At 32.3% G+C, this 11,453-nt stretch overlaps 1 protein-coding gene across 3 annotated transcripts in view; it reads left to right on the top strand.

Annotated features, from left to right (window-relative positions):
- The window catches only part of LOC128998583 (uncharacterized), a 44,956-nt gene extending 33,711 nt beyond the window's left edge, over positions 1 to 11,245 (top strand). For all 3 annotated transcript variants that reach the window (XM_054424784.1, XM_054424785.1, XM_054424786.1), the window contains 7 exons: positions 1,190 to 1,431; positions 2,177 to 2,227; positions 2,479 to 2,647; positions 6,937 to 7,082; positions 9,373 to 9,521; positions 10,146 to 10,169; positions 10,964 to 11,245. In XM_054424784.1, coding sequence (XP_054280759.1) covers positions 1,190 to 1,431; positions 2,177 to 2,227; positions 2,479 to 2,647; positions 6,937 to 7,082; positions 9,373 to 9,521; positions 10,146 to 10,169; positions 10,964 to 10,972 — 790 coding nt within the window. In that variant the 3' untranslated portion in view covers positions 10,973 to 11,245. The remainder of the gene's footprint in view (positions 1 to 1,189; positions 1,432 to 2,176; positions 2,228 to 2,478; positions 2,648 to 6,936; positions 7,083 to 9,372; positions 9,522 to 10,145; positions 10,170 to 10,963) is intronic.
- The last annotated feature ends 208 nt before the right edge of the window (positions 11,246 to 11,453 follow it).

Consider the following 11,453-nt stretch of genomic DNA (forward strand, 5'->3'; position numbering starts at 1 on the left):
CCAAAAAAATAAAACAACTATGTAGTAGGTTTATTTAATCTTAAACTTTATGATGGATTATTTATTATAAATCTATTTCAATGATTATGAAACAGATTTTTGCCGTTGTGAACCAAAAATTAAAAGTGAGATGAAGAACATGTGTTAATTGTAAACAGTCAATGTGCAAATTATCTAATGTTGTATTAAAAATGGGTATAGTTTTGGATCTTCATTTCAGAGTTCTGCCAGTTTTTGCCTTACTCTGTTCTGTAGAGTTTAAAGTAGCCTACACCTTATTGTCTACAAATTGGCTAAATAACTTAGGTACGGTACATTATAAAAGCTGACAGCCTTTATACGTTGACTTAAATTGTAAGCTTACCATTTCCCGTCCATGGGCAGTTTGATAGTTAAAAATTAACCCTTTAAACTGGAATGGGACTGTTATGTAAATTGTGAGTATTTCAATTAGTTAATAATCTTTTAGTCGATTATTTTAAAATAATCGGAAATTATGACTCTTATTAGTTTTTAAACAAGTCATTTGATAATAGATAACTCAAGTACTTCTTTGCAATTGCTCGATTTCGAGCAACACGTACACTAGTAGTTGTATTAATACTTATGAAGTCAAACGGGGTGAAGCCCGTGGGTAACAGCATTGACTATTGGATACTGAAGTAGACTTCCCATCTATATGAACCAGCTGTATCCAATTTTATATTAAAAAATAATGTAGTTATGTGAGCCAGTCATAGAATGTGCTAGTGTCTAAAACTCTATTTTTACCTTTTTTTGTTGCTGACCAGGTTGATGGGTCTTAACAGTTGTTATAACTCATCATAAGTCATTCCTTAAGTTTAACTTGTTTAAAAAGATTGTGTATTCGGCAGAATTTAGTAATTTAGATCAGTGCAATCTGTAGGTGGCTCACATCAACTACGACGATTTTGATAAAAAAAAAGCTGGCTACAAATTTAACATGGGGATGGAATGTCTAAGGTAACCGCTAGTGTTAATAGCTCCTTATTTAACTGAAGACTTTAAAATATGTTAAAATATCTATTAGTTACCTTGATAACGGTTGGTCTGTATTTTTCTAATGACTGGTTTAATGCATTTCAAGAAATTCCATATGTTTTGATGTGTTTTTCAGGTTTGTAAAATGTAAAACCATTCTTAATAATAAAACCATTTGATTTTCAAGGCCTAAAAGTTGCATGCTGCCGACAGATTCTGACAACAGGAAGTTTTGTTCCTTGGCAGAACATTGCGACAACTGTGACGCAAGATGCATTATTCCGGCGGGATCACAGGCTACTAGAGTCAGAGTCGTCTGCAACCCAGGCTACAGTCTGAGAGGAGCTGTTGGTGACGTGTACAGTGGAGGAGACGTCGCTACATGTCTGTCAAGAGGCTCCTGGTACCCTCGCATACCGGAGTGTATAAGTATGTTAAATATAATCAACCGTAATATATACTTTTTATGTGATTTAAGGTTTTTATTTTCATCTTGTACATAACCAAATTACAGTTCCAACGGTCTTTTGTAGAAATAAACAAAGGAAACAAATAAGAGTCAAAGGCGTCATAGGTCCTGTAATTACATTGCCCTGCGCACCAACACCTTGAATAGCTGCCACCAGTTTTTCAGGGTGTAGTTTTGCGATCTCGTCACTCTAGTCACCAAGTGGTTGAACCATTGTCACATTATGGATGGTAGTTTCGTAATTAAAGAAACATCTCCTGCAGCAACGGTCATTGCTCTACCCATCCTTGACAGTCATTTGGTGATAGTACATTCAGACTTACCAGGTATATGAACTTCAAGTCTCTGAGTCTATGGGATCTCCCCTCGTGGAAAATATTGTTGACCATTAGGCAGGTTGTTGTGATTTCCTTCTCGCCTTGGGCTGCATTCGTGGACTGGAAGTGTTGCTGTAATGTCATAGGCAGATGAAAGGATAGGTGCTCTACGATCGACAACGGTTCTAGAGCCTGTTACGTGGAGCTAAAGGCTCTTGCCATCTCCCCAGTGAGGCTCATGGGCCTTCTTTGAAGCTGTCCCAAGAACGTTCCTAGGATGGGAAAGCATGTTTCTAATTAATTATGCCATTTATATATTAACAGATTCGCAGAGTTAATTAAGTAATGAAAAACCTTTATTGATCATTATCACAATCCTTTGTTTCAGAGTTGACTGGGAAGAAATACATTGCAGGCGATCCACGGAGTTACAATAAACGTATGTACAATGAAGTTATACAGTATAAGTTCATATAACTTATGCCCCAACGTCTGTGCTAATATTATATAAATTCATATAACTTATGGCACAACGGTTGTGCTTATATTATATAAGTTCATAAAACTTATTCCACAACGTCTGTGCTAGTATACTATATTATGAGTTTATATAACTAATGGAACAAAGTCCAGATTTTGGTTACATTTTATAAATCTAAACAAATTATCATTGTTTACGTCTGTTTTTAGAGGGCAAATGGGACCACAATAATATCACTTACAAGGTGGTAAAGTATCCCTCTAATTTTCCAAGGGATGAGACTGACAAAGCATTCAGAGATGCGTTTAACGTCTGGGCAAGACACACACCCTTGACATTTACTCGTGTAAGAAGGGGACCTGCCGACATAGAAATCAGGTAAATCGTTTTATCAAAATTATTTTAGGTTTTGTTTTTTGTTTGGGTTTATTATTTACATCTGTTAAAAATTATATTTTGATTCTACATTTATAACATAAAATACCCCCGCAGCAGCAAACCTGCAGACTAAGTGAATTTCCATTTACCTGATTGGATGTTTGATTAAATCTATTTAAGTAACATTAGGTTAAACAAGTACCTAGGTTTGCTGCTACCGGGAGGGTAATAACGTGCGTTTTTTAGTAAAATATGAATAGCTTAGTATAAAATAAATAAATTTGCCAAGTTTGATCAAAATATATCAATAAACCAGCAAGCTATGAAAGTTAACTTATTCTCCCAAAGAATAAAATAGGTAGTAATTTTAAATTTACAGTTTATTGAATTTTCTCTATTAATAATCGTACAAAAACACTTCAATATACTAAATTATTTGTTTCTTTAAGTTCTTAAAAGAATTCTAAAGAGAAATTGGAAAATGTTATGTTTTAAAGGGCAAAAGTGAGAAAAACCTATTTTTACCCCATAATACCCCGTTCCTATAGTCCGATCATACTGGTTCGCGAACACATTCAAGTTTATCCCACCAAAAATTACTCAAGTGATCGCGTTCACGGGCGTGTATATATACATACATATATATATATATATACATCTAAACCAATTTTTTTGCCTCTAGGGACATCAAAATGAAAAAAAGTATATCGGTCCCGGGTCTAGGTCTTACCTTGCCACCCACGGTAATTGCTACTTCGCTAATATATTATTTACTTACTTTCTTCGTTACCCATATGTGTATTTACTGCAATATGGTTGTTTTGGAGATTACACCATCGTCGGGTAAATAGTCTGACACTAAGCAAAATCGTCGCATTTACATTTTTCACGGAAGATTTATTAATTTTCATTGCCTCAACGGTTGGTAAATAATCTATATACAGCACAAGATACGGTAAGAAAACATTGAATTACGTGCACCGCTTGATAACTGGCAATAGACATATAGACTAGAGTAGGTGGATGACTAGAACATCTGATAACACGTGTAGTAACTTAACTGCTCAATTACTGCTTGTCATGTTTAATTTGTATTATCTTTTCAAAAAATCTATTGGCTGCTGAATTTGTCTAGGGGTTAATGACCTAGTAGGGGTCTTTGGCTGTAATGGTACAGGTGTACAGGCGTTTAAATATTCAAAATTCAAATTCAAAATTCAAATTCAAATTCAAATTCAAAATTCAAATTTATTTATTTGTGATAATACAAAATCTGGCCTCGCCAAGTTTGCAAAACTTGTCGGCGAGGTCCAATTGATTCACAAAAATGTAACAAACAAAATTTACATTTTTTTTTCTTTTTCTTTTTACAAATATAAATATTCTAGCGCTACTAATTCCATGGCGGTTTGTGGCAGGCACCTATCTAAGCTACATAATAATGGCAGCAGAAATGTAAAATTCTAACATGGTTTGAAAAAAAAATTGCTGATTTATAATCAATGCTTCATTCCGAAGTCTTTGTTCTCCTGGTTCATAGACCAGGGGTTTCTAAATATTGAAGAGGCAGTGTCTACTGGAGAAAAAAAAAGTATTCGTTTGTTTGTCGTTTGTTTCTTGTTTCCTGAAAATTTGATGAATTGAGACATAACCTCTCACTAAGAAAAGTTATGCCCATGCAGGCATTTATTTATACAAAGCGGAGAAAAAAATAAAAAACTAATATGTTTGAGAAGCTTTCTTTGATATTTTCTTCCCTAATAGATGTCTTTTGTACTGTGTTTCTGATGTGGTGGGTTTTGTGTGTGTTTGTAAAAATTGTATTTAACAGTGGCTGTAATTGTGTGCCCTAGCAAAGTTTTAACCTAATTTTGTGAAGTGTCTTATTTATTTATGTGATATGTGTGTGTTTTGTGTCCTATCCGATGTAGTTAGATGCCAGCTTGGCCTAGTCGTTTTTATTTTGCCTGGAACATAATATTTAGGCTGGGTGAACCTAAGGTAAGTTTACTTCACTGCTTGAGAGCCATTCAAATACTGCTATCTTATAGGCTTTTTTGTTCTGTATATTTTCTATAGTTGTTGGTAGCCTATTAAACAGGTATGGGACCAGATACTCTGCCAGTCTTTGCCCATACATAGTATTAGGTATTGGTGTTATGTATTTGATAACATTTCTAGTTTGTACTGGTCTTCGAGATTTGATTTTATATACACTATTTCCATCGTTTTTAATTAACACATTATAAGTGAAGATTCCCTTTGGTGTAAGTAATTTATATAGGCCTATGCAATATTTAGTGCATAAACAATAAAGTTTTTGATCTTTGCCACTAATACGAAGTATTTATAAACTGTTTATCTCTGAATAACCATGGCATTACTGCTGAATATGTTCGGCATTATTTGAGATAGGATTGGGTTCCTTTATAGCGTTTTCGTTTTGTATCTAGTCTTAAAACATCTACTATTCCATCCAATTTAATTCGAATAGAATTCTCCCTGCTTCAACCTATATATAATTGACTTTTCTTATATTGGTGTAGTATTCCTTTGTCGTGACGCTGACAGCTTATACGTTTGAAGGTTGTTGATAGTTCTGTATGCAACTGAATAGTTGTGCCTACTAAAGGCCGAGTTGCTAGATCTTGGTTGGGTTGACAGACCTCTAATGTCACGTATCAGTTTTATCATTTTTTGGGGGGGATTTTTATTTTTTGCATTCCTTTTAATTCTCATGTGTAGCTTATCAATCATGTCAGGGCCGAAACCGTTATTCAGAGAATATATTTTATCGTGCTTAGTTAATTTCTATAATTTGCTTCGCTTTGAGGAGCATACGCTGTACAATACTGCTGTCAGTTAGAATACTTTAAGATAATCTCAAACCAATAAAAATCCTTAAATGTTAAACAATCAGTTCGAAGGGCGACTTCAGTCTAAGATAAGAAAGTTTCCATCCACCATGTTTTTCACAGTGAATCAGAATTCGATTCTTCTAGGATTACACGTCACACAGTGTTCATATATGTTCCTGTTTCATGAGGAGACAATAAAAATAAACTTTCGAAATGAAGACTTTGTTCAAGGAATAGGGCCACCTTTTGATATCTCGGTTTCTGTTTGGAATTCAGAGCGCAAAAAGCTCTGTTATTTGCATTATTAACTATTGCAAATTATTACAAAATATTATGATAATGCAATGTAGACGAGGCTCACCAAAAGATAAAATAATATATTTACAGAATGATCAACCATAGCTATCTTAAATTAGGTCAACATTGAAAGATTTAGCTGTTTAAAACCAAACCAAGCCAAAAAAATCTGTACATGATTTTGGAGTGAAGTAACGATTATAAAAGGAAAGATATTAATACCAAATACTACAATTTTGCATTAAAAACATAAGCAATATATTTAAGCAACAAAAAGTAATATATTACATAAGTTAATTGTATTAATTACAGTCTATTAAATATAAATAAAAGACAAGTTATAGCAATAATCACTAGTTTCACACCTAGTATTTAAAATCCAATGTCTGCCTGTTTGTCCTTTATACCCACCATCTGTTTGCCACAAACATTTTAATAGTTGTTCTATATGTTTCTTAAAAAGGAGTTTGTAAAATTAAAACTTGGGAAACTCCATTGATTTTGTTTTCAAAGATCCAATGTAAATACAAAAGTTTTTTACTGGTTTTTTAATGTTAAAACATGCTATATACATTAAAACTTCAAAAACTAATGTTGTAATCCTTTAGTTCATTAAGATTGACTATCTTAATATCTGAATTTGTCATTTTTATAGAACAACAAAGTAAATAATTAACAATTAAAATAAAATAGATTGTTTTGCCACACTAACAAACTTTTATGACTTTTGGAATTTGTAAATTTCACCTTTTTTATTCAACCAAATGTAAAAATATAATTTAATATATACAGATTAATGAAAACATAATAAATCAAATATAAGATTTGTCATAAAATAAGATTTGTATTGTACACCAAACGAATAAATCAAATGATATTACTAATAAATTTGTAAAATTTATATTTAGACATGATATGGTTTTCGTAAATAACTATTTACCTCCTTTTTATAGTCTTTATTTAATTTCAGACGCACCTATTGAGTTTTTATAACTATACATAGAATGACAATCTGCATTTTATGTGGGTACACTTAACTATATATTATATTTTATTGATGTTTGCTTGACTAATGTAATAGCTATTGTCAATGATTATAGTTTTCAAGAGCTTTAATTGTGTTATTATTACCAGGTTTCAAGGTCAGGGCCGATATGGAGCCAATGGTGAAATTGCATTTGAAGGACCAGGTGGACTGTTGTCGGCGACCCACCCCCCAGCGATGGGAGGCGATATGTATTTTGATGACGATGAACATTGGACATCCAATTCTCCTACAGGTAATATTTTTGTCTAACCTCATCATAATGAGCTTTTTTGAATGTTTCCATTTACCTGGCTCGATATCTGCTTAAATATCCCCTTAAAATGCCATATTTGATTCCCTACTAGGTTTGCTGCTACAGGAAAGGCAGTGAAGTTTTTTAAGTAAAGTTTGAATGGCTAAGAATGAAATAAACTAATTTACCGAATATGATCAAAATATATGCATAAACAAGGAAACTTAAATAGTTTAGTTACTCTCCTAAAGAATAAAGTGGCAAATTTTAAATCAACATATTTTTTATTTAATCCGTAACCATTAATTGTTAAAAAATACTTCAAATAACTAAATTACTTGTAGTTTTGAGCTCTACAAAACAGTTTAGTGTCAAATAAAAAAAAAAGCTTTGAACAAAGTTTTGAGGGGAAAAAAGACAAGAAACCAGTTTTTACCCCATAAAACTGCTCATTCAACCCCACGCCCACAGCCCGATTATGCCAGTTCTTATACTCGTTCGAATAAATGTAGATTTAATTGTTTGTACAAAATTTAATCGAAATCGGATCATCTTTACTTGAATCATCATACCTACAGACACAGACAAACACACCTAATTTGAATCTGAACAGATGGCGTTTTTGGCCTCTGAGGACATCGAAACAGAAAAGTAAATCAGCCCAGGGTCTACGGTAATAGCTTATTCCCTATTGGGAAATTCTCTGATTAAGTACAAGTAATATTTAAATACGTAAACCATAATCTCATCACTCAAATTACCGGCAAAAATGTATTAGAATCAATATCAGTCATAAATAAAATATTGGATTAGTCGGTCTAGTAGATTTTTGGATGCTTCATACACACTGGATTAACACGAATTATGTATGTGTGGATATGTATAATATTATGAAAAAGAACCATTTAGTAGTTAAAGTTGTTCTTGAAATATGGTCATGCGTAGAAGCAATATTAAACTAAAGAGAAACTGGAATATCTGGCCTGTCTGAATGATATTTGTCTATCGACCCATATGATTTTCTACAGGATTCCTTAATAAATATTGGGGAGGAATAAGCTGTGGTTGGATAGGAAATGAGCAGTAGTGAGTTCAGTGTTATAAAATACTGGGCTATCTAACATCTGAGCTGGTGTAGTAGCTGGGCATTGTTGGGAGTCCGTCCTTTAACGAGAGGAGTGTAGCTCTTATCTTCAACTAACCCATGAGTAGATAACACCATATTACTTGCTCTATAATGATACGTACATGCAAGTTTCGCGATTTGGCATGAAAAAGGATGAACAAGTTATTGCCGACTTCTTTACATCTTCAGATACTTTAAAACTACTAAGAATATTAATTTATAATTATTAAATTTAGTTTTACATAAAAAAATCTACAACTCTCTTATTCTTGGTGCAAATCTTGAACTTTAATTGAAACTTTTAAGACATTTTTTTATGTAAATACAGTAATTCATTATGTTTTTGACGTAGCTAATACATTTTATGTTAATTTTGCTGAATAAACGACTTATGACTTATGACTTAAGCTACTTGTTAGTATTTACGTCTACAGCTACCTCAAGTATTTTGTTTATTTTATACGCACTGGGATCAATGTTAAGTTTTAAGACTGGTCCTAACCATTTTTCTTAATGTATCAATATTTGTACTCAGGTAACTCAGATAAAAATAACTTCCTCCTTCAAAAGTCATTTTAACATACATTATTATAACGTTATAACATTATAAAAGTATTTATTAACAAAATTTAACATTTCTCCACTCTTACAAATCCTACTTCCGGTTCTACTAATTTAATGGTACGTTATGAATTTAATGATATTTTATATTTTAAATCCAAATCGTGAGCCCCTAAAATAAAAAACAATCATTTCACTGTTACAAAATAACTCAAAACTAATGTACTCTTTCTTTGGTGATCAGAAAGAAACAGGGACGGTTTGTGCATGAAGTGCTTTTATATAGGTGGTCAGTAGGCATCTCCAATGTCTTAGAACATTCTGGCCAATCAGAAGACACCTACCCCACAGGTTTCATGAAAATCCTGTACAAACTGAAATTCAGACGGTAACGGTAATTTTTTTTGCATTTGATTTTTTTATTTAGTTCTGAATATTTTACCATTAGTTGTTTTTATCATTGAATAAAAAAAATACTATAATGACATTCTAGTACGGTTCAAAATTATCCAAGTATCAGTCAAAATTTATTTAATGTATGGAAAAACTGCCAAATTTAAATGCACTACCAAAAAAATAATTAATTACGTATGTTGCACATAGGGGTTAACCTTTTCACATCGGCAGCTCATGAAATTGGAGTCGCTCTGGGTCTCGATCACTCATCAGTCAAGGGAGCTGTCATGTATCCCGTATTACAAGACTACCGACCAGATTTGGACCTGCACAGGGACGATATCAGAAGCATCCAGGTAACATTACTCTTACAGCAACGGGATCAAGCAACATTTTAAAGTTTCGGACCCAATCCTTAACACTAATCTCCCACAAACAGATTATTTTGCATTTGGATGCTTTACTGCTTTCAAAAAAAATCACTCATATTACTAGCTATCTTAATTCTTCTTGTAGCACATTTCTCCCATAGTCCAATAGTTTTACTTGCAGCAACGTTTTGTACTGCTTATTTGTAAGTAAGTATTCTATGTAACAATACTCTTATACAGTAAAAAGACGTTTTAATTTTGAAATTTGAAAACAAAGTTTTAATTTTGTATAAAAAATAACACATATGAAGATTGAATTTCACCACTGTATTGCATGAACATTCCTGTAAAACTGTATGGGATCAAACATTACGTTATCTAAATAAATATAAACTAAATATTTTATAAATATAATAATAAATAAATATTTTAAAAACTTGATCGCGAAAAGCATAACTGTATAATTATATAAGTTGGTTAAACTTCTGAGTGACAGTCCTGTATTGTACTGCACAATACTTATACACGCAGATACAAGATATATTAGTAATATACTTTGAAGCTATGAATATAGTAACGAATAGGCATTAATGCACGTTTATGTTCCAGAGACTCTACCCGAGAAAAGAAGAAAATACCCCCGCCGCAGCAAACCTGCAGACTAAGCAAATTTCCATTTGACTGATTGGATTTACACTGAAATGTCTACTTAAAAATATAACATTTATTCCCTATTTAAATATAATTATTTTAACAAGTACTTAGGTTTGTACTTAGGTTTGCTGCATCAGGGAGGGTAAAACTGTTTTTTTTTGTAAAATTTTAATAGTTAGTAAGAAATAAAAACATTTTCCAAATTTGATCAAAATATGTTCATAAACAAGCAAACTACAACAGTTTACTTATTCTCCATAAGAATAACATGGGAATTTTAAATTTACTATTTTTTGGAATTTTCTCCGTAACCATTAGGCGCATAATAACGCTTCAATATACTAAATTATTTGTTTTTTTAAGCTCTACAAAATGGTTTGGAAAGAAATTGCTAAATTTTATGTTTTTTGGGTCAAAAATGGGAAAAACCTATTTTTACCCCATAAAACCCCCCGTAAACCCCCGTTCTCATGGTCCGATCATGCTGGATCGCGAACTCGTTCGAATAAACGTAGGTTTACACGTTTGTACCAAATTTCATCAAAATCGGATCATTTTTGCTCGAGTTATCGTGCTGACGGACACATATATATATATATATATATATAAATATATAAATATATAAATATATATATATATATATATATATGAATTTGAACGGATGGTGTTTTTGGCCTCTAGGGACCTCAAAACTAAAAAAAAAATCGGTCCCGCGTCCAGGTCTTACCATGAGTACTACGGTAATAGCTTATTCCCTATATGGGAAATTCGCTAAAAGATAGGCTTTAGCTCATTACCTACAAAATACGAAGCGGCAGAATTTTATCAACACCAATGTATTATTTTTTTAGCTAATACCAAATAAATAAGTCAATCATGTTTGTTAATTGCTTATGGATTTATTTTCTCAATAACCACATCTCCAAAATGTGAGTTGTATAAAACCGAGCAATAAATGTACTGAATTACGAAATTAACTGCTACATTTAGTCAAATAACTAATTTATACACCAACAACTCAGACCTACTGTTATAAAGTCAAAAGCAATCCAAAAAACTAAGTTTTACAATAAAACAATTATTTCATATTTGCTTTGTTTTATTATCTGCCTTTATGGACCGAAACATAAAAGAAACGTAGACTAAATGTTGATGTTTAATTAGTTTACACTTTCACTTGTACTTAGTATGGTTGGATCATTACCATAAAATATGCATTGAAGTCAAGGTTGGAGGGAAGGTCATTTATAGCAATAAGAAACA

This window comes from Macrosteles quadrilineatus, unplaced genomic scaffold (genome assembly GCF_028750875.1).
Source record: "Macrosteles quadrilineatus isolate MER2022 unplaced genomic scaffold, UCM_ALF_1.0 Scaffold_7__1_contigs__length_78375512, whole genome shotgun sequence".
NCBI lineage: Eukaryota > Metazoa > Arthropoda > Insecta > Hemiptera > Cicadellidae > Macrosteles > Macrosteles quadrilineatus.